Consider the following 27,456-nt stretch of genomic DNA (forward strand, 5'->3'; position numbering starts at 1 on the left):
TTCCACCAGTTTAAGCAACGCAGTTCTGAGATCCTGTGTATGTTATGCAGATAGAATTGAACAGTGCAGAAATAATCTCTGACAGCTTTAAGAGCTCCGTTCTGCTTACAAACTCTCAGTCCAAAACTATTCACAGTTTTAAGGAAATGAACACCTGAAGCACTTGAATCATCTGCCATTTGCTGCATTCTGCTTCTTGGCATCATGATTAGCACAAAGGGTTTTCTGCTGTCCTGCAGAGATGGACAAAGTCCTGCTTACAAATGGACCAAGTTCCAGTGTACAGCAGAGTTTGTACCAGACTAACAAGCCATGTCATTCAATTCATTTGCTCAGGTTGTTATGCACTCAGAAAGGAAACAGAACTAACTGTTGAATTCTGAAGGTAATCTGTGGGGTCCTGTAGAGAGTGTTTTTTACAGCTAGTTAGCTGAGAAGGGTCGTAAACACGGTGTGGTTAATCAAGCAGCCATAACACCTGCAAGGACAGTGAGAACATCAGGATGCCCTGTGATGGTGAGAAACTAGCCATGGTTCTGGGAACTCAGCAAGGGAGTATCTTTCAGGATGATAACAACAAGCTGTTAAGATACTCGGGGATGGTATGTAATTGGGAACCAATGATGAGCTCCACTTTTGCAATATGTATGAGCTAATTATCCGTATTATAAAGGTACACGCAGCCAAGGAATAAATGAGATTCACTGATCATATGTCAATGACAGGTGTGGTCGTCTGCTTTTCTCCCGCCGTTCTGCAACAAACACCTATATACAAATTTAAGAACACAACGGAGTAACTGTTACTGTTTATTAACAACCAGTTTTAATAATACGATGAAAGTATGTCCTGAGAAAGGGGAACAAACACGCTTCTTCAAGGTTTTTTAGCTGTTCTGGATCTCAGCCGTCGCTTGATGATCAGATGATCACTTTCCTTCTTTTGTTCCTCAGATTCCTGAAGAAAACATTTCAAAAGTTACTCATCTTTTCACACAAGACTGACAAGCTCTTCTTGACCCACGCAAACATATTTCTTCCCCTAAATGGATTTCAGAATGGAATTTGCTTATTATATTTTATTCAGAAAACTATGGGATACCGAGATCATTTTAATGCAGCTTAATCACAAGGAACAAATATGGAGAATGTACAAAATCCTGTTTATTTTAAAAAAGCACACACATCTGAGGAAAGCCTGAAGGCAGGTTTCATTTTGAAATACTTGTTTTCAAAAGAGTATTATAATACTTGTTTTGTGAAACATGAAGCGTTCAGAAAACATTTTTAGCCTCAATCCCTGTAGCTATGACTTGCCCAGAATTTCAGTTCTCGGTTCAGTTCCATGTTCTCAGAACTACAGTGAGAGAAGAAATTCTCATCTTCTTCATCCTATAACAAAAAAAATATAACATTTTGGTTTCTGCCCCTATCATTCGTCAAATCATCAAAAAATTCAGAGGGATATTACAGTATGGGCAAATGATCACTATGCTGAACAGAAAAAGGACTCTAATATAATTAAAAGATGCAGTTCCAACAGAGCAAGAATGTTTTTAGCACAATAGCTGCCGACAGAGTCATGAAACTGGCACATCGGATCCTTTGCAAGTTGGCTTAGACAGGAGATCATAGTTTAAGCATACCTAAAAAGCTGTCTAAGTTGTGCTCTAGAAAAGCGTGTAGTAGAATAATTCCACTCCAACACACTGAAATTATCTATGATTCCAAATTAGAAGACATCTCCGTGATTGCTACATCACCTACTTAGTAAACTGTAAGCCAGCCAAACACAGAGATCTTTGAGGACAAAATAAAACAGAACAGCAGGAAGACCAACAAGAATGACTTGGTAGAATAAAGAAATACCTCAGTACTTTCAACCTCCCCCTGCAAATAGATGAAACCTCCAGTCTGTTTGGACTCCTTAGTAGTTTATTTTAAGCCAAGACTACATTATAATCGCTTACCGAAGAAGCAGGTATATCTAGAGGGCCAGAAACGGCAATGGAATACAGCTTCCTTTTGGATCGTTTTGGCTTGGTCTCTCCTTCTTCGAGACTTTCAGGTTCGTTTGATTTAGGAGAACTTACTGCTGACATCAGCTTCTTGGCTAGAAGAAATTTGTTTTGATACATAAACCAGTCAACTTACTGGTTTTGTGAGTCTTTAAATCACTGAATGCAAAAAAAGCTTCGTAACAAACTTGGTTTATAAATGACACCTAAAATTTAAGTGAAAATACTCAGAAATTGTATTTGTTCATCGAGGTTCTTTATTGCTTCTATAGCTGAAACTGTTTATAGGTTCAGGTACGGCAGCTTAAAGCACACATTAAAATGGAGCATGAAAGACAATCATGGCTCAGAAGTCGCTGGAAGTCAGAAACTTCAGCAGGAGTTAAACAACAGGCCTAACTTTCGTGCTGACAGAAGCACAAGACAGAACCAACTTTCTCTGTATACTTGTAGGTTTTCACAAAAGTAATAATGAATCTCTGAAGAGACGAATAAATGCATTTACTTCATAAATCAAAGGACAACTTAACATGGCAGACAAGTTCTCTAAGAACACATACATTAATAGCCTACAGCAGAAACAAGCCATTCTACAATGTCTAGAAAACATGGAATAAAACTTATTCTACACCAACCTTTATGGTGTATAATAGAAGGAGAGCTTTGAATAAAATCTCCAACTTTTTGCAGTGTTTCATCCTTCTTTTTAGTCAGTCTTGAAGCATGTACTCGCTTTCTCAGGAAGTAGTCTTTTCCGTATTTCTGTTCAACAGAGATGTGAACATGTGAAACAAGAGCATTGTTTAAACTTCATTTTAGTTCAACGTTATTTTAAGTTGACATTTTGAGCTTTACTACTGACACCTCTGTTCATTATGCTGATGATACCACAACGGCAAGTAATGTAGACAATTTTATACCCTTTAGGGAGTTGTCAAAATCTCAGCTATTTCAAGGCATACGTTTCTTAAAGTTTCTTAATAAGGCAGTAGTTTCTTTAAAAGTAGCTCCCAAGCGGTGGAGTTGTTTCTTACATAAGCTGTTCTAATTACATAAAATAAACAAACATACAAAACAGAAGACAACAAATGGGAAAAATCTACTACTCATACTCTGACCATGCCAAGGATACTGCTATCACATGTGAACATCTGTTTTTAATAACTGCCATGCATATTAATGATATGAACCTTAGTTTAATACAAGGGCTTCACTTACAAAAGCACACGATAATACACTAAAGCTTCTCTTCCCAACTATTCAGTGTGCAATATCCTTCCCTCCAAATCATTACACAGTACAGCCATTACACGCTCTGGGGACAGACTGCCTTGCCCTTTGGTTAGCTTATGGAATTTAATAGGAAGAGCTCATAAGCATGTAAGATTCCCATTCACGTATACACATAAGGATAAGACACTGCTTCTTTCGTGTTACAGGATCAATTAATTAATAATTAATTAACAATTACAGGAAGTCCCAAGCTAGCTTCAAAACTAGAACAAAAACCAACCATTTTCTCGTCACTTGCAAAAGGGGGAATTAAAAGCCATGACAGATTTTGTATTTTTCGTGTTCTCACTTTTCACCAAATCCTGGGAAAATAAGACACGTTTCAGCCATGATTCTTTTGGAAAGAACAATTGATGTCACAAAAGTGAACACTTTAAACACTTTTGCTAATAGTAGGGAAGTATCTGCTAGTGGTAACTATTCCACTGTAAATCAAATAATAAATAAGCATTCAATTATAAAAACAGGACATTAAGATATCAGTATTAGACATCTCATGATGTCTAAAAAGCTGATTTATGTCTACAGGTTTCAAAGAAAATACACAATGGAGTTAAGAGAATTTCCCTTCTCTTAAACCATTATCACTGAGCTTGGCTATTAGTTTTGTTCATTAAAGCAGTTCATTGATTAAATTCTTCAACTACTTTACTGAGGTAGAAATAGCATTTTTTTAATGCTTGAATGAGAATGGTAAAAAGGCACCAGATATTTTGTTTTCTGTTGGGTCTAGGTCATACCTCATCCACTTCTTTTCTTTTTTGCCTTAGGCATTTTCACTCCTAAAGGTATCATGCTGCCGTGCTGCTTTATCTCCATCTTATCAGGTTGCAGAGGTGTCAGTGGGATTTCCAGCTCCGGTTTTGGGAACCGACTAGTTTTGCCATTTTCTGCGGACACTCCAGAAGAGTCGAGGACAGTTTCCAAATGCTCCTGATAGCACAGAAGAATTTTAAGTGCAAGTGTTAAGGTAGCCATGAGATTAAAAAGCTATAAAGCATCTGGAAAAGGATATGTAAGCATTCAATTTTCCTGCTGTAAGAACACTTGTAACAGAAGGAGTCTATTTCAGTTACAGCAGAGTTTTACCCTTCTTTCCTAGAACTTGTTACATTTAAAATTATTTCCAATCTATGATCACAAAAAAAGTTCCCCATGTTAAACTGAGCCTGATACTTTACAAGTCATTTTTTCTCAAGGGCACAGACAACTACACTTTTTTTTTAATAGAGAATGGTGGTAGAACTGACACGATTTTCTTCATCTCAACTCTGCTGCGTCAGAACTGGGCAGGAACAGGAGCATTTGATTCAAGTGTTCGATTAACTTCCAGCTTAATCTTAGGGAATTTGCCCTTCTCTTCTACACTAGAGATGTTATTTACATAAGTAAGGTCCAGCTGGCAAGGTGCAAGCCCAGTACAAGTCATTAAAGAACTCCATTGCTATCTTTTCCCTGGAGAGAATACAGACATTCAAGCAATGACACCGTACTTAAGCTGAAGGCTATCATGTACCTGCTCATGGTCAAATGGCAGCAAATGCACAGCTAAGTGACAGGGAAATGTCAGTATGCATTTCCCCAGCAGCACTTACTGTCCACAATCCACCCAATCCTGCTTTTCTCAACAGGAACAACAAAGTCAGAACTGAGATCACCTGGACTCCTCCTTCTCTATGGCAGGAATTCAGCTAGCATATCAAAAATGAGTTCAGATGCTGGTTGAACACATGGAAGACAGGCTGCTGGGGACATCAGAAAATGGTAGATGGCTGCTTCTACTGCTGCTAGTAACTAGCAAACTCCAGTGTCCCAAACACAGACTAGCAGCTTTTACTACTTACACTGTTCCCACCCCCTGAGGGGAGTCTTCTTCCTCTCAAAAAGTTACCAAAGATTGTAGAAAGACAAAAAGTAGTCAGAGCCACTTTATCAGACTCTGCTAAGAATCTGAATGGAGTATCACCACCCACTGTATTTCCAAGAATTAAGTTGGTTAATAAATACTTTGTTTTTAAAATATATGTAACTGCTGTTTTATGAAAGTTAGCAATTAAAAACTTATATAGGAATGATCAACATCATCTGCTAACAAAACAATATCCAGAAATCCTGCAGAGGAAGAAAATAAGTTCAATTTGCTGTGCCTGTTTCAGTGGCTCCATGAATTTTTTCCAAGTAACTTATCTAATTATGAGCCACTTCATAAGCATTAACATGAGGAGAGTTTTCAACAGCACCTGACAAAAATTCATCACACAATTGTTTCAACAGCTTTTTTTCCTATCAAAGGCTATAAAAACAGGTGATCTGATCACCTTGAAAGGGATAAATAAATTAAAACTTGGGAATTGTTTAGAAAACATGAGATCTTTTCCTACTCATTCCTTATCAAAAGCAATACAATCACAACATTTTCAGATCTGAAGTTTCATACTAACCTCAGATTCATTTAATGAAGTGAGGCTCCTAGTACATCGACGTGGCAAATAATTGTCTTCAGCTTTGCATCTTAATGGAATACTTTCTCCAGTTTTAGTTTTGCTTTGTTGTTTCCTAGGCTGTAAATATTTAAAAGGAGTAAAGATTAGGCTATGCATTAGACCTCCAAAATATCTCGAGTTTTCTAAAGTTACAGTGTAAAACCTCAAGCTCAGACGCCACATGAACACGTAAGCTGAAACACAGCACAAGTGTGGGAAGGTAGTAACATCTATTCATTGTGTGATCTTCAGATACACCCTACTGGGTCTCACTAACAGTCTCAGGCAGTATTCTGCCTCCAAAAGAGAGAAAGCGAGACATTATTTAGGGACAAAATCTGTAACGCTGGTCGTTTTGTCATCCATTACCCCCATACTCTGCACGCTCACAGCTGCTATGTTAGAACACCAAAGGCTAAACCTCTGCCTAATCTTCAGCATCCACATACGAATACATGGAAAACTGCATGGAAAAGTTCCATAATGTACACAGAGAGATGGTGTTCTAGTAAATAAAATATTTTTGAGAAGATGAGAGCTCATGTTTGAGTGGAAGACAAAAAGAACCAACAAGTACTCATCACTGAATATGTAATTAAAGGACTATATGCTAAGAAAAATGATTCCAGCTCCAGTATCTCCTAGGAAAACAGAAGAACAAAAAGGGGTTAACAAGATGTTAAGTACTGACTTTCTATATATATAATCATACCTTTTCATTTACAGAGTCATTCCTTCTACTTTGTCTTTCTTCAAGTAAAGGTATTTCTGGCAAACACTGAGGGCTACTGTGGTTAATGCGTTGTTTTAATTCCTTTATAAAGTCATCTTTGTCAGCCAGTTCTTTTCTTAACTCTTCTATCACAGTTGCATTATCCTAATAAACAGTAAAAACTGCTGAGTTGTGGGATTGGCAAAAGGAATTAACACACACAAGCAGTATTGCAATTACTTAGTAGCATCAGTTTTAGAATTGCAGGCTAGAACACTTAACTATTCAAGAACAGTAACATTTCACGGATTTGTACGGTCACTGTTACAAGTGCAGTAGTCACAGAATTGCCTGGGAAGTTGTAATACAATATATTTTGATTCTTCTATTTTACTTATGTGCTTCAGCCTTCATCTCCCTTAAGATATAATAACCCGAGCTTTTATTTGTTCCCAAATCCTCGGTACTGTGAGAAAGTCGGCAGTTGTAGGGGAAGTTTTGCTATGAGAACATCTTTCTTCTCAGAGAAAGTGAATCCAAACATTCTCAAAAGAGCACAACTCATTTAGTCTTCTGTTTAGCTTCTGAAATTCTATGCTACGGCTTAGATTGGCTATCCTGATTAAAAGCTGGATGTTGAAATAAGAAATGCAACTTCCAGAGATCATCCCCCCTCTGCTTTTTGATGCTTCCCTTAATCTCTCTCCACATCCCCTTCTGTCTTTTCATGCCATTGTAGATACTACCTCAGAGAAAGCAAAGAAAGTAAGAAACCTGAGACAGAACTACTGTCTGAGTATTGAGCCTAGCTTGGGATCCGGAAATGCTGTGAATTATCGGAAAAAGCTACAGATGTCCAGTATGATTGTAGGATCATAAGCATCAAACTGACATCTGCTTATCTGAACTACTGAAAAATTTGAAATTTTAGTAATTAACAGAAATTCTGTTTCTGAAGAACAAAAATAAAAGCTGGTGCTTTTTTTGGTTAGTTGCACATGATGTCAATACGACAGTGTTCAAGAACAGAACCACACCCAGAATACAAAGAGCAGGTACAGGAGTTTTACAGAATTTATGGGTAGCTAATCAGGTAGGAGGAAAGGAGAGCTGACCTTGCTTGAATCCTTTAAGGCAGATTGTCTCAGTTCTGCTATTTCTGTCTCTTTTTGTATGGCAATAGAAGCCAAAGTTTTGAGCTGTTCTTCCAAAGCTTCTACTAACTGATCTCTCTCCTCACGCCACTTTTGAATATTATGGTCCTTTTACTCCAGCTCCTATATTTCATGTTGAAAGAAAAGCATACACAGTAGAAACAAGCAGAATCTTTAAGACAGCCTAGAATTAATAAGTTTTTCATATAGCATAAATAAGGACTCAAGCTGATAAAAAAAGTTTATGGTAAGACATTTCAATTAACATATCGTGATGTCACTCAACAAGATCAGGTTATATGCATGTATTACATATGTATTTACTATGCAGATTATTGTATTTAAAGCAATCTGCCAGTGCTCTGTAGTGACTAATTATTTGAATATCTTTCATGGTCTACCACTAATTTCAGTTGGCCACTTTCATTTTGCTCTATCTTTTTTCTTTTTTGACCTTTTCCCTGTTGCTTGGAAAACCTGCATCATTCATGTAATAAAAATTAAGAGCAAGTAAAATACCTGTTTAAGTTGTTGGATAGTATAGTCTTTATAATCCAGCTCATCCTTAAACTGGTTATTAATCCTTTCAAGTTCTTCCATCTTGTTCCTGAGGGATTCCTCCACAGAACGCATCGTGGACACCTGTAATGTAAGCACAGCTCACGGTTAATTAAAAGACTTCTGTAATCCAACCTGGCCAAATACTTCTTTGTTAAATAAAGAGGAATTCACAAACAAGTGCTGAGTAGGAAAACGACAGCAAGTGCAAGGTTACCAAGGAAGACATGAATTCATTTTTAAGCTTCAATTTTCCACCCCAAGCACACCCAATAAACTTTCAGACTAAGATCCTGCAAAATGGGTTTTAAGATATCTTCTTGTTTAATAATTAAATTTTAACTATTAACATCACTGAAGCTGAAATTGAAGAAAAAAATATACATGCTTATATTAAAGAGCCTCTGGAAATTAGTCTATTTCTCTTCAAGTAAATAGCATTCTTCTTCCCAGTTATCAGCGTTTTTTCACAAGACTTAGGTTTTAGGCTTTGGAGTTACCACGGATACCAATGGCAAGTCACCAGTAACGTAGAGATAATAACAAGTCCCCTCCAGAGGCAGATTAGCTATTCTCTTCACAAACCTTATTCCAGACTACCAACCAACTTTACTTTCCTCTGTTCATTATCTATGTGAAACCATGTTTTAACTTCTGCTCCCCTCTAGAGCTTCAATGGCAACTTTACCTAAGATTTGCTGCTAGCCACACTAGTGTGAAATTTCCAGCTTCATAGTTAGAGAAGTTTTAACAGCAGAAAGCCAAGCATAATCTTACAGAAAAAAATATCTCAGTTGACTACAAACCTTGCTTTGTACTTGCTGAATTTGTTTCTCAGCATCAGAATGTTTGTCTTTTAGATCTGCATACTCTTCTTCTTTCCTCTGCAAATCTTTTTTCAAATTCAGTACAAGGGCAGAACTCTCAGAAAGAATATTTTCGAGCCTTATGTTAGAAATAAAGAGACAAAGAACATTACTGTTACACATCTCATGGAAACAGCAATTACAGCTTAATCCATGCCCTGCCTGTTGGTTTCTATTTGTAAATAGACTCTTAAATCTATCCAGACCAGTGACAAGATTTAAACAATTACTTTCAAATTTTAGCTTGCTTCTCATAATCAGATGCTGAAGCAATAAATTATTCAGATGCTATTCTGAGGGATGTACAACAAAACCACCAGAAATCCCCATATTATTCTTTATTTCCTTGCACACTCCTGTTTTCCCTTGGAACTCAAGTAGCATACCAAAGCATCCTAAAGTAGTAGTTTGGCCATTGATAAGCATGCAGATGCATTAAGTCAAAGGGATGTTCCCATTAACTATTTTTAACTCTAGTTCATTCTCAAAGGGCTCTAAGTTAACTCAGTGGTTACTTACGATTCTATACGTTGCACTTTCTCCATTTCACTCTTTTCCTTTTCCCGAAGAGAATGTTTCATCTGCTCCAAACTGTTTTTCAGCTGCATAACTTCTTGAATCAGATTTGCTTCATTGCTAATTAACTCTTCAAAATTTTTGTCTGCATTTGCAGACTTCTCCTGCAGAGTTGCTGTAACTGTCTCCAGATTAACAATAATAGATTCTTTTTCTTTAAGTAATTCATTGAGTTTTGACACATTGTCTTCCATTGGCTTGTAAGCCTCCAGGCGATATTCAAGCTCTCTTATTTTTACCTCACAGTTGGCAACTTCCTCCTGAAATTGTGCAATCACTCTCTGATCTTCTGCAGTCTTTTCTTCAAAGTCCTGAGTTTTCTTTTCTATTTGCTCATGTAACTGATTCACAAGATCATCTTCCTGACTAGTGTGAGTTGTAATCTCACATAGCTTCATTACAAGTTGACGATTATGATTTTCAGCATTATTCAGTCCCGCCTTTAGGTTTTCATCGTCTTGAAGCAGTGCTTTGATGTGCTGACTTTTTTGTGAGGAAACATCAACAATACTTCTGCATACTTCCCAAATCCTTTCAAGACTATAGTTAAAGGAGAGGTCCTGCACAAGATCTGAGATGGAAGAAGTCTGTGACTGAATGCATGCAGAACTAATTTGAGATGTCCCTGGCTCATCTTTTTCAGTGTCTGAGGAATCCTTTACACTGACAAAGTCAGTACCGATGGCGTGAAACTCTAAGTGACATTTGTATAATTCATCTAATTTGGTCCACATTTCTTTTACTTGTGACACTTTATCAATTATATATTCTTTGGCAACTTCTATGTTGTTAGTTAGTTGGGCATTTTTGTCTTCTAGTGTCATATTTATAGATTTCTGTTCATCCAGTTCAGAAGCAATTTCCCGATAGTCAGCTTGACCCTGCAGAATTTGTTCACGGAGGACATCAGCTGTTTCTTCAGAAAAAGAAAGCTCAATACGCAGGCTTGTTACCTGCTTACTGAAATCTTCTTTTTTATTTTTTTCTCTTCTGCATTGTTCTTCAAGCACAGTTAAATGACGTTCCAAGATTTCAGTTCTTTCCCTCAGTGCTAGTACTTCCTTTCGGTACGCGGAGCACTTTTGTTTCATGTGTTCAATTGTCTTTTGCTCTACAGTGTTCTTTTTCTTTCTCTCATTTACAACTACTGTAAAACAAACAAACAAACAAACAAAAAAAAGGGAAAAGGAATGTAGCTCAGATTGATTAAAATCATTATTACATAGCAGTTCACAACACCAAGTAGCAACTTCTAAGTGAAAAACTGTCGTAATATGCAAGCCATGCCCTCACATCACATAGTATTTGATACTAGTGAAGGAATTAAAGTCCTCTGGACACGTAATCAGGTGCCTCAGATTTCTATACAGAATTAACAGCAAAAGGTTTTCAGTCTGGAAGAACACTTTTACCATGGCACTACTCAAACCTTCCACTCCACACCAGTAGAAAATCTTATTAGATCTAAGAAACATGGGAACGAGATAGATAATTCACAGCTATATTCTTTCTATCTTCCCTGCTTCAGCAATCCCTATAAGGCAGCCAGGAATCACTCCATCTACATCTAAATGGTAGATAAACAGTTCTCTAAGAAATTTCATTCCAACTCACAGTCCTCTTACTTTCAAAAGAAAGATAAAACCCTGGACAAGTTGATCACTTAAGTGTTGATATCTGTCTCTCTTATTCAGTTGATCTCTAAACAAAATATGAGGATTCCTACTTCTGTCCACACTTACTCTTTTGCATATAAAGTTCACTCATAAAGTTGTACAAATTTGCAGATTCAAGTTTCCATAAATATTCCATTAGCTTGGGGCTGTTTTTTTCTTTAACTGGTGAGCAATTAGCTAAAATCACATGCATTTTCTTTCTATCAAAAGCGACTTCTGCTGTATTTCATCATTGCTTTAGAATCCAGTTATGTCCATTCCATAATATGCATACTTTAAGTATTAAAAAAAATAAGTCAAGACTTACTAGGGATTGTGTCACCACAACAATATATTCCATGGTGATTCTTGTACAGTCCTTTTATTACTACAACTACAGAAATGCAGAATTTTATAGCGCCCACGTGCAGCCTGCATTACATACAGATTCACATGTACTGCATGGAAACAGCCTCTTAACTCATCTAAGGAGTTTTATATACAGCCCTCAACTGATTTAAAAGTCATACTGAAGAAACATCAGTGGCATATTCCACCCCAAACCAGGTGTTGGGTTTTGACTGCTGCTCCCAGCAACACTAGTGAGGGGAATATGATTTATAAGTAATCTAAACACTTTATGCTGAAAACAACAAGCAAGCACTAAAGCAAGATAAATAAGACTAGGGAGAAGATGTGTAATGTTCAGTCTAGAAGCTCCTTACACAGGAAGTAGGGAAAAAGCATTATTACAGAGCATAGGAAACAAGACCTAAAAGCTCAGAGAATGGTGTAAATACCTTGAACTTGAAGCTGAGATAACCTAGCATCTCCTAAAACACTTTTGCTCGTGCTACTTATATAACTAATTCTACAAAAGAACCAGCACAACATACCTGTGCTCATTGTTCTACTGAGTATATTTAACATAGCTAAAGAATATATATTAAGCGGTTTTTGAAATTGGATGCTATTAATACTCACAAATAGAAGAAAATTTTAACATGATTGAATACTCAGTACTTCTTAACAGAAAACTTCATGCTGACATTGTGACTATCAGCTACCCATTTTAATTCCTATGTGGAGCATTGCTGTCATTAATTTTTAAATGAGAGCTTTGGTCATATGATTAGAACAAACCCACTACTATTTGGAGTATGGAGGAGTCCACATCCCTCCCTCAGTCTCTGGTAAGATGCTTATATGTGATGCTATTCAGTGGTCACATTAGGATTCAATATTTATGCCAAATAAAGGCAGCAGGGACAAATCATCCAAGAACAGCATCTCATCCAAAGAAGGCCTTGACTTTCTCCCTTGCACATATTTTGCAAGAGGAATACAAGAAAGGAAGGGACTACAGCTAAGTTTTAGATTTTCCCTTCTACATTGTATATGCCTTCCGTAATTCTAGGAACACTGATGCTCAGCTGTGCCCAGAAGTGAAGTTAAATGCATCAGAGCTTATCCAAACCATTTTGCTCAAATATTGCCCATGAGTGAGCAATTAGCAGGTCGTCAACAATTTTGATAGTTGCTTCAGGAAAAACAAAACAAACAAACAAAAAAAAGCACTTGAGCAGCTGATGCTACTCAGAAGATCAGCAACAGCAGTTGAAACAATCCTAAAGAAACTGCTTTAAAACTATTACCAAATCTGCAAGTGCATCAACAGATGAGGAAAAAGCAGCAAAAAGGAAAAAAATAGTGCAAAAAACTTTTATTCTTAAGCATTCAAAAATGAACAGCATAGGACCTTCTGAAAAAGGGATATTTACATAACAGTTACTTCTATTTACAGTTTAACACAGTGGCTTTTCTCCTTATACCATAAGGTACGCGCTTCACAGCCTTTTGCTTCCTATCCGGAATAGGAAGCAATTTATTGTTTTGGAAGACACCCTGTTCAACGATGGAAGAAACTGTACCTTTCTTTGGAGGTGGCTCTTCCACAGTAGGCTTATCTTCATCAGTACTGCGCTTTCTTCCCACTTCCAACTCAGTTTTCTCTTGTTTCAGTGCTTTAACTGAAAGCACTGAAAATTGGCTGCTTTCAGTTCCTTTATTAGTGTTCTCTTCTGCCGGTTCTGCTTTAATGGTAGTTAAATGGTAGGTAGTCTTTTCCTGTATTGATATAAGATCAGTTACATTGAAGCTTAACAAAAGGAGCACTTAAGTCTCAGTAATCTTCTGTAGGCAAATATTTACACAAAACCATACAGCTAAAATATTTACCCAGTGACTCTATAGACATCAGTTACAAATTTCAATAGCAGACAGAACAAGTACACCTTCAGATAATGACAAGTGCAATACTCGGTAGAGTATACAAGGGAAAGCAAGAGCCGAGCAGGTTACAAAGTAAAAGACTTGCACACAATCAAGAGTTTACCAGTTTATCAAAGAATTTCCTGTTTCCAAGAAGTCAACAAAATTACAAACATGGTCAAAGAGCAAATGGTCAGCTCTCATACAAGTTCATCACATCACACTTCTGCTAAGCTGCTAAAATCACTTTCATCGTGACAGATATAATCCAACCTTAAAGCTTAGTCAGCTCTGTCACGCATATTTTAGATTGTGTCCTTGACCACAAGTGAAGCTTCCTTACTTACAAGATGACGATTGTTAAGCCATGCTGGCACTGCCAAGGACTGATTATTCATCTTTAGTAGCTTATGAAAAGAAAAGCTTCAGAAGTGTTCAGGCCACACAATCTCACAGATAGAGTTGGAGCCCTGTTCTTGGAAGAAGTAATAGGTGAGGACATGACTACTCATCACAGTCAGCTTTAACACCATGGAAATACTAAGTTGCAGTGATGCAGACAGTCAAAGACTAAGAAGGGTCAAGTTGCTAAGCTTACAAGGTTAGAGATTTGAGTGACAGAATTAACTATAAATGTTTTCAGAGCTACTTCAGGCTACCAAACATCAAAAAATGAACAAAAACCACCAGAAGTGGTATGCACACATACTTAATCAAGCTAGTCTTCACATATTCAGTAGCTCGCGGTACTTTAGTCAGGATAAAGTTTTATAGACTGCATAGAACGTGGAGATATCCTGACCATTCATACTCGTACTTCAAACTCTAATCAATATACTTTTACTGTTGCTCTTCCTCTGATGTAGGAGTGTGAGGCAGGAGTTAGTGGAACACACTGATATTTTTGTTGTTTGTGTTAACAACAACTACCTTCAGATAAATTTGAATTGTTTACAATTTCAAGCAAGTACCAGCTACATACAGAAAATCAGTTTTCCAAAAATGTGTTGATTACAAGCATAGAATTAGTGTTTTTCTTTTTTTATATAAGGATACGGAGATGTGTAAAACTCACATAATCTTTTACTTTTTCTTCTAAATGAGATTTTAAGTCTTGTAGCTCTGTAATAATGTCATCTTTCTGCACCTTGAATGAGATTGGAAATAAAAAATAAAAAAAATTCAGTCATCAGTTTCTAATGTAGTGTTAAGTAGCTGAATTACACAATGCATTAAAGGCAAATTCAGTTAAGCTAAGCTCGGTAAGAAATCTATTAATGGAGCCTACTGGAATAGCATTTTAAGCTACCACAAGTTGGTATTAAAACAATTTTACACAATATCTTCTTGATAAAGTTACCTCAGTTGCTTCTTTAAGTTGCTCATCAGACTCATCCAATTTAATCACCTGCATTTCAAAGTCTGTAACACACAGAAAAGGTTGTATTACATAAGTAGCCAATAGATAGTTTATTAAGTAATCAATTTTTGCAGATATTCTAATGTTTAGGTAGCTTTTGAACAGATTAATTAATTTGCATGTGGTCTTCACTTATTGGGAGTGATTCAAAAGTTTTCTATATTTCTTGGAACGAAAACATTGCATCAACAAGACATAAACAAGAGTAGAGATTACAATATAAAAGTAAAAATCAAGATATAGACATTTAACCCCATACTTACGAAAGCGTAAAGCTGCTAGTTGCAGTTTAAAGGAGAGGGGGAAAAAAAGAAAAGAAATAACCAAAAACCGTGGAATTGCTGAACCTGAATATACACAAGGAACAAACTATCACTTATCTACAGGCTATGGTTCCAAAGGTAGAACATCTCCTCTAATTCCTACTCAAACTGGTTATTTCTCTTTTAGATTAATGAACTATTTCTGTCTTCTACCTTTCACATCACATAACTCACCTTTGTTCTTCTGCATCAGCTCTTCTTCAGTTTTAAGTAGTTTGGTGTTTTTCTCTGTTAGCTCTTCTTTAGTCTCCATCAGTTCAAAGTTAGTTTTCTCCAGCTGCTTTTCAAACCAGCCAATATCTTCCTTCGGGTCCTCCAGTGATACAATGGAACTCTGTGCTGCCTCAGCTTGCTCTTTAATATCCATGACATCATAATGCACAGAATCAAGAATGCCCTCAGGATCAACACAGGTGTCAGGCACTATGCTATGTTCTCCACCCTGAAACGTAATTTATAATCAGTTAAAACTGGTGAACAGCTGACTACATAATAGCTGTCATTTCTACAGATAGTCTGGATAGCCACTATGAAGACAGCCATACAAGAAGTTTTTAATTTCAGCTTCAAAACCCACCTCACAAATTCACATACAACATGACAGTGATTCATATGGGGGGAAGATAAGTGGCATTCTAGTAACAGCTAATATATTTTATAGTATTTGATGACCACACTCCCTTTTTTTTTTTTTTTTTTAATATTACCCCAGATTGATCTCCTTCAAATTTAACGTACAAGTTTGGACTCCCCTTTTCTTTGTATACAGCGTAAATTTTCATTTTGTGTTGCAGAAACAAGGAAAACACCCAAATTCCCAAAGCTTTCTGAAACTGTTCTTAAGGCTCAGCAACTATTCCTGCTAGATGAAGAATAGATGTATCTTGCTCATCATACAGCAACACAGCATGCACTTCTTTGTAAACAGCCTTGTGTTTCTATAAGATGTGCCCATAACATTTAAATAGTAAAAAGGAAAATATTTAAGAAAAAAAAAAGAAAAATACCAGGGTGTCATGGTTTAATAATTTTGTAATTTTGCTAAGAGTATTCCACATCATAACATCATATAAAGCATGAATAATTTTACTGCTACCGAACACTTGCAGTATATTGATGATATTGTCGTGTGGGGCCATACAGCAGCAGAGATTTTCAAGAAAAGAAAACAGATAATCCAAATTCTTTTGCAAGCTGGTTTTGCCATTAAGCGCAGCAAGATGAAGGGGTCTGCCCAGGAAATCCAGTTCTTAGGTGTAAAATGGCAAGATGGGCATCGACACATCCCAGCAGATGTGATTGAAAAAATCACTGCTATGTCTCCTCCCACCAACAAGACAGAGACCCAATCTTTTCTGGGAGTAGTGGGCTTTTGGAGAATGCATGTCCCAAACTACAGCCACATAGTGAGCCCCCTCTATCACGTAACACGGAAGAAGAATAATTTCTCACGGGGTCCTGAGCAGCAGCAGGCTTTTGAGCAGAGAAAACAAGAGATAGCCCGTGCCGTGGCCTTGGGGCCAGTACGGACGGGACAGGATTTAAAGAACATCCTCTACACTGCTGCTGGAGAGAAAGGTCCCACTTGGAGTTTGTGGCAAAGAGCTTTAGGAGAAACCCAAGGCCAACCCCCGGGACTTTGGAGTCGAGCATATAAAGGGTCTGAGGACTGCTACACTCCAACTGAGAAGGAGATCTTAGCCATGTACGAGGGGGTTTGGGCTGCTTCTGAAGTAGTTGGGACAGAGGTTCAGCTCCTTCTAGCACCTCGCTTACCTGTGGCCCCCCTGTCACGGACACAGGTAGATTTTTGTTTAAACCGTGACAACTACCCAGAATGCAGCATAAGGGAATTTTTGCCTAGAACTCTGGAGGACTATTTGTAACTCAGAAAGGTCAGGGATAGAAAGTTCACACTGATTTCTGGGTCACCAGCCTCACCGTACATCAGCATTTTTGGTTTTTAAATGATACATAAAGTTCTCAATGGCACTGCTCTAGTCGGTAGTTCTTTCCCTTTCCGTGCAGCTTGCTCTGTGCATGGCTTGTGAACCGCTATTCAGGCCAGACAGCTGCAGCCCCAAAGACCTGCCATAAATGTACAAATTCTACCAGGATAATGGCTTGGTAGTGGAGAAACAGGATGCGCAGTCATATGGCTCTCACACATACCTTGTACAACCAGCTTGGCTCTGGACTGGGCATCACCAATGTCACAGGTGTACACGTCACTGTCACTTTTCTCCAGATTTTTTATGCTCAGCTGCAGGTCTCGTCCTTTCTGTGCCCTCTTGTATTTCCTGCCAGGCCTGAGCTCAGCAATGCCTTTCCTCCATATGACGAAGGATGCGGCTTTCTTGCTCTGACATGTAAAAAGTGCACTTCCACTTTCTTCAATTTTCACATCTGAAAGTTCCTTGATAAAGTAATTAGGTTTTTCTGGAAGGAAAAAAAAAAAAGGATGAGGGTATAGGACAGAGGGATTTGTTACCCCAACAAGTCCCAAGCATACAGAGGTGTCCTGAATCTCCTTTGCCCTCATTTCAGAATATCACATAGAGATGCAAAGAGTCTAAGAAGACCACAGAGTCCACCCATTTACATAGGTTTGATAATTCCAGTAGATATCTGGAAAGTTCAATACCATTATACATGCGCTGGTAGGATCTCATCTGATAAACTGCATATAGTTTTGATTACACATATTCAATAGAGACTAATTCAGATTGCCATCTTTTCTTGGCTCACTAACACCCAAAATCATAGAATCATAGAATGATCACAGAATCATAGAGTGGCCTGAGTAGAAAAGGACCTCAAAGATCATCTAGTTTCAAACCCCCTCCAAGGGGTTACCAACCACCAGACCAGGCTGCCCAGATCCACATCACACTGGAGAATCATTCAGTTTCCAGATTATTTTAAGGAAAAGATTTTAATCCATCATATTTTCTGAAAACTAAGAATTGATCCTGCTCAACGAAACAGAAGAGAAAAACATCACCCACAGGCTGCAGATATTTACCTCGACTTCTCTACATGCCATCCCCAGTGTGCTTTTCAACTCACCTTGCACAGTGACCCTGGCTTTAGTTATGGAGTCCTCTGTCTCACAGGGGTACTCCCCACTGTCCTTGGCAGTAGAGTCATGGATGATCAGAATGGCCCCAGTTCCCTCCTGCTGCAAGTCGTACTTCTGGCTTTTTCTGATTGCTTTGCCATCCTTGTACCACCTGATGTTCAAATCCGGTTTTGACAGCTCACAGCTCAGGCTGCTGTCCTGCCCTGCTGCTGCTGTCTTATCCTCCAGCTGTTTTGAAACCTCAGTAGGTTTTCCTGGAAGAAAACATTGCTTTTTGAGTAACATACACTTATGGTAGGATGCCTCTCTCAAAATACATGCATCTACATGCTGGATAATGAACATGCTTCACATAAGTTAGAGAGGCACTTGCAACAGACGCCATCCTACAGCCAGCAGTAATCTGCAAAGTACAGACAATAGAATTCCAGGCAGCATTTATTCTCTCTTAAATCTACCCAATTGAGGATGATGAACCATGTCTGAAAACTGCCTCTTCCTTCTCTCCACTCATCACACTGGGAGCCTCGGATGATGCTCTCAGATGCACATGCTCTAGATAGGAATTTGTTGTACAGCTAGATGATGTGAAGGCCATCCCTTCAGCTTATACTTAGAGGATATTTGCTCCCACAGTTCCCTCAACAGATCATTCCTGATTTACTGTTAATGGAACAAGCTGTAGTGAGATCCCCATTTCCAACACTACCCCAGTGCTTTGGGTAGTTCTCACATTTGTGTAAAATGCTTCCTCCTTTTACTTATTTTTAAGAGAAATTCTCAGAGCTTCGAGGTTCAAGTAGAAGGTTGCTATTCACTTTAACCATATTATGAGTTAGCTCTCATGACAATCTTATCAGAAGACAGTTGAAGGAATCAGACCCCAGAATCTCTCCCATCTCATTACCTTTCACAGACAGAGAGGCTTTGGAGGTTAGACCACGGGCAGTAAAAACGACTTCCCCAGCGTCAGTAGGAGTCACACTTTTGATAATGAGAGTATATTTCCGACTCACGTTAGAAGCTTTATATCGCCCACCACTTTCCACTCTGCTTCCATTCAGTGTCCACTTGAACTCATCAATGCTTTCATGGGACGGAATGCATTCAAAAGTACAATCTTCTCCCTCCTGGATTTCAGTGGTTTTCAGCCGTTTGGTAATGCCACTATTCAGCTCTGGAAGGTAAGAGATAGGTTAGTATGAGGTTTATATGGAGAAAAGGCATTTGTGACTGACATGAGTAGCAGCACTGGTGTTTTAACTCAGGATTTGCAGAACATGGCTGCATTCCTTACTGATGTATTCTCTAAGACATTCTCCACTCAGAATTACCAGAAAGCTATAAAAAAAAAGAGACGTGAATCTCTTGTCTTTGCTCTGGAAGAACTACAATTAGAGCAGCTCAGTCCATGGAGCAGAATGAAGATTCAATGAGCTACAGAGGGAAAAACCTAACAGAGAGGACAACTCTAGGATGCTGCATGAGAAAAAGGGTTTTGCCTATGACAAGAAATTAAATGTTTCTATTAGCTAATTTGTTACCATCCTAACCCTACTGGTATTCAAACCATTTCTCCCTTTTAGGTATGTTTAGAAAGGAAACATTTCCAGGACATTCTTGACATGTTTGGTGATTTTCATGGCAAAATGAGATACATTTACATCAAAAGCAATGGGAATTTTCCAGACATCACTGCACTAAATTGCAGTAATACACTTCTATTGTAGAAACTATTAAGGCTCATGGGGGAATAGGTGTAAGACAGAGTGACCACACTGAATGTGCTTTTAGCACTCCTTTACTTTCCACAGTACTTACCCTGAATGCCAACCTTTGACTTGGCAACATCAGTGCCAGTATCACAGGTATAGAAACCTGCATCTGACTTCTCGAGGTCATGGATAAGGAGACATAGGGTCTTCCCAGACTGTACCAGCTCATACTTGTTGCCAGAAGTGAGCACAACACCGTCCTTTTTCCACACTGGTTTGACCTTCTCTTTAGAGACTTCGCATTCCAATTTAATCACACCCCGCTCATCACCAAAAACATCATCCAAGGACTTCATGAAGACAGCAGGCTTCTCTGCAATTAAAAAGGCAAAACAGAACAATGTGATACGGAAGTTGAGACATTTCCAGTTGCTTTCAGATTTTTAAAGAGGGATAAATAAATCTTTACCAGCACTGACGACATCAATATAGAACCTAAAGTGGTTTCATGTGTGTTGACTGAATGCACTTTATGGAATTCTGAACTAATCAGTAGGAGAATACAGGGAACAGGAGGGACAGCCTGCATTGCCGTGGGTGGGACTGATATCATATGAAGTAATTGGGATGCAGCTCTTCTAAAGCTGGAGAGCTGGCATTGCCCTCACATGGAGCAGAGCTCATACAGCAGGCCACAGGATTAAGAGGATAAGCTGCTGAACACTTTTGATTTTCCTGTTTTATTGACTCCTTTTATCTATCTTCTATTTCACACATCAGATGTTTATACTGGGGAAAAAACTTCCACCAAATGCAAAAGAAAGGAGAAAGAGGAAATCCTTCAAACTCTGAGCGCATAGAGTAAAAGAGCTTAATTGCTGAGGAGAGCAGATTAGAATCACAGTACCCTTAGAATTGGAAGAGACCCTTAAAGGCCATCTAGCCCAGCTCCCCTGCAATAAAAAGGGACATTCACAGCTAGATCAGCTTGCTCACAGCCTGGTCATTAGTCATCCCAGAGGCAAAACACACACTGAATGATCTCTCCCTGCAGTCATAAATCCTTGGAGACAACAGCATTGACACGGCATGTTACTGATGCAGTAAAAGAAATTGCTCTTGTAACTCTCCTTGTGCTAAATAAAATGATGATAAAAAGCAATGGAATGCTTTGGCAGGACACCAAAACCATCCTCCTTCGTTGGTATTTGCTGCAATGGAACCTTCCACTGGAAGAAAGCCTCTGATGACTTGTCACCCCAGAGAGGTCAGCTTTAGAAGCAGGACTGCTGACAATAGAAAGAACTGGAGCTCCTTAGCATCTCTTACATCCAGGAGGGGTGTGATCAGACCCACCTATCACCTTCAGGTGCGCTTTCTGACACCTTGTCTGACTTCACTGTCACTGTGCCAGCATCCTCAGGCTTAACCTGCTTCATTGTCAGTGTGCAGCAATTGCCAACGTTCTTGATGTCATTGTAATTGTTGGTGTAAAGGAGGTTGCCATTCAGGAATGTCATGGTTTAATAATTTTGTAATTTTTGCTATCAGTATTCCACATCATAACATCATATAAAGCATGAATAATTTTACTGAATCTGCAACTTACAGAAGAAGACTACATCTCCCAGGGAACAACACGATAGGTCATGGGACCTGGACTCTATATTAACTCGGTCGCAGAACAGACTGACGTCTTTCGAGTTCTGGCGTTCAGGGGAGTGTGTGGGAGCCTTCAGCCGTTCGCCTAGATTTACAGTAGGCCTCTCGGTTACGGGACTCATTCTCTCTCCTATTTTGCTTGATTCGTTAGTTCAATTTTCAATTTTCAATTATATTGTATTATATTGTGTTATCTGGTATTTCGATATAGTATTTAGTAAATAAGTGTGCCTCCTTAGATCGTTGCCGCTGTTTTCTTTTCCTAATTAACTTTTTCCTTTCGGCCTAGGGCCCCTCCGGGGCCCACGGCCCCTGTCACGGACGCAGGTGGATTTTTAGTTCAAACCGTGACAGATTTTGGTGGAGAATGCGGGCATATTGAGTTGCTGTTTTTTTCTGTGTTTTCTTCTGTTGCTCTTTTAGCTTTTAACAGAGCTACGAGTTTTTTTCCCCTGTTAAGGAGCTATCTTAGGGTTGCGATTCTGCACCTGCGAGCTTGACCTTGAAAGTCCAGGCGGACTGCCAATACTCCGGTATATTTTATGAACACTGCTGAGCTTTGTTTTCTTTTACTTTTTTTCTCTCTATTGGAGGAAAAAAAATGTTTTCTCTACTAAATTTGTTTTACCAGGGACTGTGTGCCATTGGTTCCTTTTTTGAGACGCTCCGAACATATTGGGCCATGTTTAAGCTAGCCACTTTTTCTTATGGAGCTATACAATTGTATAATGGATTGAAAGCATGGTTAGCAATGCTCACTTCGTATCTGCATACAGCTCCAGAGGGAGCAACTAATGCAACTAATTATACAGAAATGGTGATTTTTAAGCGTGCTCCTCTTTCTTTCTATGAATCCTTTATGCAGTTTTTGAATGATCAGTGGGCCACACTCTTAATTTCCCTGATCTTACTGTTGATTATTGTAATAATCTCACTCAGTATCTGGATTTATAACATCCGGAGAAAGTCTTCCCTAGAACCAGAGAATACTGAGTGGCAGGGAGTGTGGAGAGGCTTTGAAGAGATTCTCAAACGACAGACATCTTCAGTGTTATGGAGCTTCACTCCTGAACACTTGAAGAATCCTGAGAGTTTGATTGCATATTTGAGGCAGGAATGTTGTGGCTCAGGCAGATCTCAGGAGGCACAAATGATTTTGGGCCTAGCTAATGCTTATCGGGCATTATTCAATACCATTCCTGAGAGGGAAGTTTTTGAAGCTGAGAGAGAGAGAGTCTCAGGGCCGAGAAGGAGAGTCTTAGAGCTGAGGCAGAAAAACTTTGGACTGAGAAGGTAGAGAGAGAAAAAGCTTTTGAAGCTGAGAGAAAAGATCTCCTGTACCAACGAGACTCAATCTGGTACGAGAAAGAGTGTCTTAGAGCTGACGCAGAAAAACTTTGGGATGAGAAGGTAGAGAGAGAAAAAGTTTTTGAAGCTGAGAGAAAAGATCTCCTGTACCAACGAGACTCAATCTGGTACGAGAAAGAGAATCTTAGAGCTGACGCAGAAAAATTTTGGGATGAGAAAAGCTCCCTGCAATCCCAACTCAACACTCTCCAGTCCGAGCACAGTGCCCTCCGGACCGAGCACAATGCCCTCCAGACCGAGCACAACACTCTCCAGTCCAAGTATGACGCCGTCCAGTCTGAGTGCGGCACCCTCCAGGCCAAGCACGATGCCTTCCAACCCAACTGCGACACCCTCCAGTCCGAGCACAACACTCTTCAGTCTGTGCATAATGCCCTCCGGTCCGAGCATAACGCTCTTCAGACTGAGCACAATGCCCTCCGGACCGAGCACAATACTCTCCAGACTGAGCACAACGCTCTCCGGTCTGGGTACAATACTCTCCAGTCCAAGTATGACGCCCTCCAGTCTGAGTGCGGCACCCTCCAGCCTAAGCACGATGCCCTTCAAGCCAATTGTGACACCCTCCAGACTGAGCACAACACTCTTCAGTCCGAGCATAATGCCCTCCAGTCCGAGCATAACGCTCTTCAGACCGAGCACAATGCCCTCCGGACCAAGCTCAACACTCTCCAGACTGAGCACAATGCCCTCCAGGCCGAGCATAACGTCCTCCGGTTCGGGTACAACACTCTCCAGTCCAACTACAACAGCCTCCAGACTGAGCTTGGTGCCGTCCAGTTTGAGCGGAACGCTCTCCGAGACCAGCTATGTGCCCTCCAGGGTGAGTTGAATGTATTTAACCAACTACCAGGGGCACATGTAGTCCAATTTGGCCAGCCACTGGGGGCGCATGTAGTCCAATTGGACCAACCATCTGGGACACCAGATACAATGTTGGTTGCCCCTGTAAGAGGGCAAAAGACAAAACAAGTTTCAACTCAGTTAGAGAAAATGCAGAAGGAGTTAGAAAAGCGGAGGGAGTTAGGAGAGCAGGACTCAGGAGACTCAGGGGACTCGGGAGAGCAGGGGGAGTCAGAAGACCAGAAGAAGTTGGAGGAGCAGAGGATGTTAGAGGAGCAGAAGAAGTTAGAGGAGCAGAAGAAGTTAGAGGAGCAGAGAAAGTTAGGAGAGAGGAAAAAGAAGGAGGGTTACCTGGAGGAAATAACACAAGCATCAGGGTCAGGGTCAGAGTCAGAAGAGGAGCCAAAAGCTAGTTTTTCTTTACGAGAATTTCTCAAGTCCAAACTTATAGATGGGGCAGCCTCATCAACACAGTTGCCACCATCAACACCTGGGACTCTTGATAGAGCAAAAGGTGAGCAAAGTATAACGACCATTATTGATCGATCTTTTAAACTGAGTGAAATTCGAGATCTAAGAAAGGATTACACACGTCAGCCAAAAGAAAATATGGTCACTTGGTTACTTTGCTGCTGGGACAATGGTGCCAACAGTGCGTGGCTCGATGGCAGTGAAGCTCGCCAACTGGGTAGCATTTCCAGGGACTCTCGTGTGGACAGAGGTATTGGCACATGCCAAAATCGGTCCTACACCCTCTGGAAGCGGATGTTGATAGCGGTAAGAGATAGATTCCCCTTTAAACGGGACTTGGAGCCTGAGAGAAAGAAATGGACTGATATTGAAAAAGGTATCCAATTTTTGAGAGAAAATGCTCTGGTGGAAATGCTATACAGCCGCGAGTTCAATCGTAATGATCCAGACCAATTACATGATCCTGAAGCAGTCCGCGTTCCACGACAAATGTGGCGTGACTTTACAAAAGCAGCTCCAGAAAAGCATGCCAGTGCACTTGCATTAGTATATGGCAAAGGGGACAGGAAACCCTTTGTGAATGAACTAATTGGCAGACTTCAGGAACTTGAATTATTTATAAGCGCCACAGAAGTTAATCTGTATACTTCAGCCATTGTCAAAATTGTGGAAAGGTTAAACGAAGTGGAGTGAACACAAAATGATATTATTGACAAATTGGCTAATGTGCCTGATGTAGATGAATCCACGGTGGTACAAGATGATGGAAACCAGGATTTCCACAATCACCTATTGAGGAAGCTAAACAACATGAGTTCCTCTCGACCTGTATAATCGAAAATCTCAACCATAAAAAAGAGACGTCCTCGTATTCAAGCAAATGATGATGATAAGTCACCTCGAATCAACGATGAGACTACACGTCTTGCCTTGTTGCTTTTCCTCTGTAGTCATGGGGAGGACATGAAGAAGTGGTGTAATTCATCCACTTCTGCACTTCAGGCACGAGTGAAAGAATTACAAGGTGAAACAACTACCAAGGTGAACTCTTCCAAGAAGGGGAGAGTTCCAGTTGCTGCAAGTCAACGAGGTAAACAATAGAGGGGCGCTGCCCCCAGCCAGGGGAGGGAAAGGGACAATAGAGTATATTGATTGGACTGTGTGGATTAAGTGGCCTGGCACATCTCAACCACAGAAATATAAAGACTTGGTGGACACTGGTGCACAATGCACCCTAATGCCCTCAAGTCACCAAGGGACACAACCAATATAGATCCATGGAGTGACTGGGGGTTCCCAAGAATTGACTATGTTGGAGGCCGAAATAAGCCTCACAGGTAAAAACTGGCAGAGACACCCTATTGTGACTGGTCCAGAGGCTCCATGTATACTGGGAATCGATTACCTTAGGATGGGATATTTTAAGGATCCCAAGGGGTATCGATGGGCCTTTGGGATAGCTGCTGTTAACACAAACGGTGTTAAGCAGCTGTCAGCTTTACCTGGTCTGTCAGATGATCCTTCTGCTGTGGGGTTGCTCCAGGTAAAAGACCAAGAGGTACCAATTGCCACCAAAGTGGTTCACAGACGGCAGTACCGCACCAATAGGGACTCATTGCTCCCCATTCACAAGCTAATTCGCCAATTAGAGAATCAGGGAGTGATTAGCAAAACTCACTCGCCTTTTAACAGCCCCATATGGCCAGTGCGTAAAACCAGTGGAGAATGGAGGCTAACGGTAGATTACCGTGGCCTGAATGAAATCACACCTCCATTAAGTGCTGCTGTACCAGACATGCTAGAACTCCAGTATGAGCTGGAGTCAAAAGAAGCTAGGTGGTATGCCACCATTGATATTGCTAATGCCTTCTTTTCCATCCCATTGGCTGCAAAATGTAGGCCACAGTTTGCTTTTACCTGGGGAGGTATTCAGTACACCTGGAACCGTTTACCTCAAGGGTGGAAGCACAGCCCAACAATTTGCCATGGATTAATCCAAGCTGTTTTGGAACAGGGTAATGCTCCTGAACACTTGCAGTATATTGATGACATTGTAGTGTGGGGCCATACAGCAGCAGAGGTTTCCAAGAAAGAGAAACAGATAATCCAATTCTTTTGAAAGCTGGTTTTGCCATTAAGCGCAGCAAGGTGAAGGGGCCTGCCCAGGAAGTCCAGTTCTTAGGCATAAAATGGCAAGATGGACGTCGTCACATCCCAGCAGATGTGATTGACAAAATCACTGCTATGTCTCCTCCCACCAACAAGACAGAGACCCAATCTTTTCTGGGAGTAGTGGGCTTTTGGAGAATGCATGTCCCAAACTACAGCCACATAGTGAGCCCCCTCTATCAGGTAACACAGAAGAAGAATAATTTCTCATGGGGTCCTGAGCAGCAGCAGGCTTTTGAGCAGATAAAACAAGAAATAGCCCGTGCCGTGGCCTTGGGGCCAGTATGGACGGGACAGGATGTGAAGAACATCCTCTACACTGCTGCTGGAGAGAAAGGTCCCACCTGGAGTTTGTGGCAAAGAGCCTCAGGAGAGACCCGAGGCCGACCCCTAGGATTTTGGAGTCGAGCATATAAAGGGTCTGAGGAGCGCTACACTCCAACTGAGAAGGAGATCTTAGCCGTGTATGAGGGGGTTCGGGCTGCTTCTGAAGTAGTTGGGACAGAGGTTCAGCTTCTTCTAGCACCTCGCTTGCCAGTAATAAACTGGATGTTTAAAGGACAGGTTCCCTCCACCCATCATGCTACTGATGCCACTTGGAGTAAGTGGATTTCATTAATTACTCAACGAGCTCGAATGGGAAAACTCAGCCGTCCTGGAATTCTAGAAGTGATCATGGACTGGCCTGAGAGTAAAAAAATTGAAACACCACCTACAGAAGAGGTATCACGTGCTAAAGAGGCACCACCATTCAATGAGCTACCAGAAAATGAAAAGAAATTTGCCCTATTCACAGACGGATCATGTCGTATTGTAGG

The 27,456-nt window shown here is 40.1% G+C and overlaps 2 protein-coding genes and 2 long non-coding RNA genes across 5 annotated transcripts; all 4 read right to left on the reverse strand.

Moving 5' to 3' along the window:
* Positions 1-827: 827 nt before the first annotated feature.
* LOC146756449 (uncharacterized) lies at positions 828-3,290 on the reverse strand. The gene is made up of 3 exons (XR_014937485.1): positions 2,653-3,290; positions 1,970-2,112; positions 828-957 (listed from the first exon to the last, which is right to left on the reverse strand). It is a non-coding gene; the product is annotated as an uncharacterized LOC146756449 (long non-coding RNA).
* Positions 3,291-4,061: 771 nt separating this feature from the next.
* On the reverse strand, positions 4,062-7,777 carry LOC146756450 (uncharacterized). Of its 2 annotated transcripts, XR_014937446.1 has the most exons (4): positions 7,621-7,777; positions 6,506-6,670; positions 5,752-5,871; positions 4,062-4,243 (listed from the first exon to the last, which is right to left on the reverse strand). It is a non-coding gene; the product is annotated as an uncharacterized LOC146756450 (long non-coding RNA). The 2 variants fall into 2 exon arrangements; XR_014937447.1 differs by lacking the exon at positions 6,506-6,670.
* A 1,213-nt stretch (positions 7,778-8,990) lies between these two features.
* On the reverse strand, positions 8,991-13,734 carry LOC146756451 (kinesin-like protein KIF20B). The gene is made up of 3 exons (XM_085524399.1): positions 13,246-13,734; positions 9,603-10,806; positions 8,991-9,162 (listed from the first exon to the last, which is right to left on the reverse strand). The coding sequence occupies exons 2-3, from the start codon at positions 10,748-10,750 to the stop codon at positions 8,991-8,993; spliced, it is 1,320 nt and encodes a 439-aa protein (XP_085380525.1). The 5' UTR covers positions 10,751-10,806; positions 13,246-13,734.
* A 1,172-nt stretch (positions 13,735-14,906) lies between these two features.
* LOC146756452 (uncharacterized) lies at positions 14,907-18,658 on the reverse strand. The gene is made up of 4 exons (XM_085524400.1): positions 18,398-18,658; positions 17,501-17,767; positions 15,503-15,770; positions 14,907-15,007 (listed from the first exon to the last, which is right to left on the reverse strand). The coding sequence occupies exons 2-4, from the start codon at positions 17,531-17,533 to the stop codon at positions 14,907-14,909; spliced, it is 402 nt and encodes a 133-aa protein (XP_085380526.1). The 5' UTR covers positions 17,534-17,767; positions 18,398-18,658.
* Between the last annotated feature and the right edge of the window lie 8,798 nt (positions 18,659-27,456).

Source organism: Coturnix japonica, chromosome 27 (assembly GCF_054131305.1).
Source record: "Coturnix japonica strain WE chromosome 27, WE-NBRP24, whole genome shotgun sequence".
NCBI lineage: Eukaryota > Metazoa > Chordata > Aves > Galliformes > Phasianidae > Coturnix > Coturnix japonica.

Coding starts and splice junctions, on each gene's coding strand:
- LOC146756451 (XM_085524399.1), bottom strand. CDS start 10,750: ATGAAACAAAAGTGCTCCGCGTACCGAAAGGAAGTACTAGCACTGAGG. Junction 9,163..9,602: donor AAAGTGCAACGTATAGAATC/GTAAGTAACCAC, acceptor TTCTAACATAAG/GCTCGAAAATATTCTTTCTG.
- LOC146756452 (XM_085524400.1), bottom strand. CDS start 17,533: ATGCCCAGTCCAGAGCCAAGCTGGTTGTACAAG. Junction 15,771..17,500: donor AGCCAAGCTGGTTGTACAAG/GTATGTGTGAGA, acceptor ATTACGTTTCAG/GGTGGAGAACATAGCATAGT. Junction 15,008..15,502: donor GCTGATGCAGAAGAACAAAG/GTGAGTTATGTG, acceptor TGTGTGTTACAG/ACTTTGAAATGCAGGTGATT.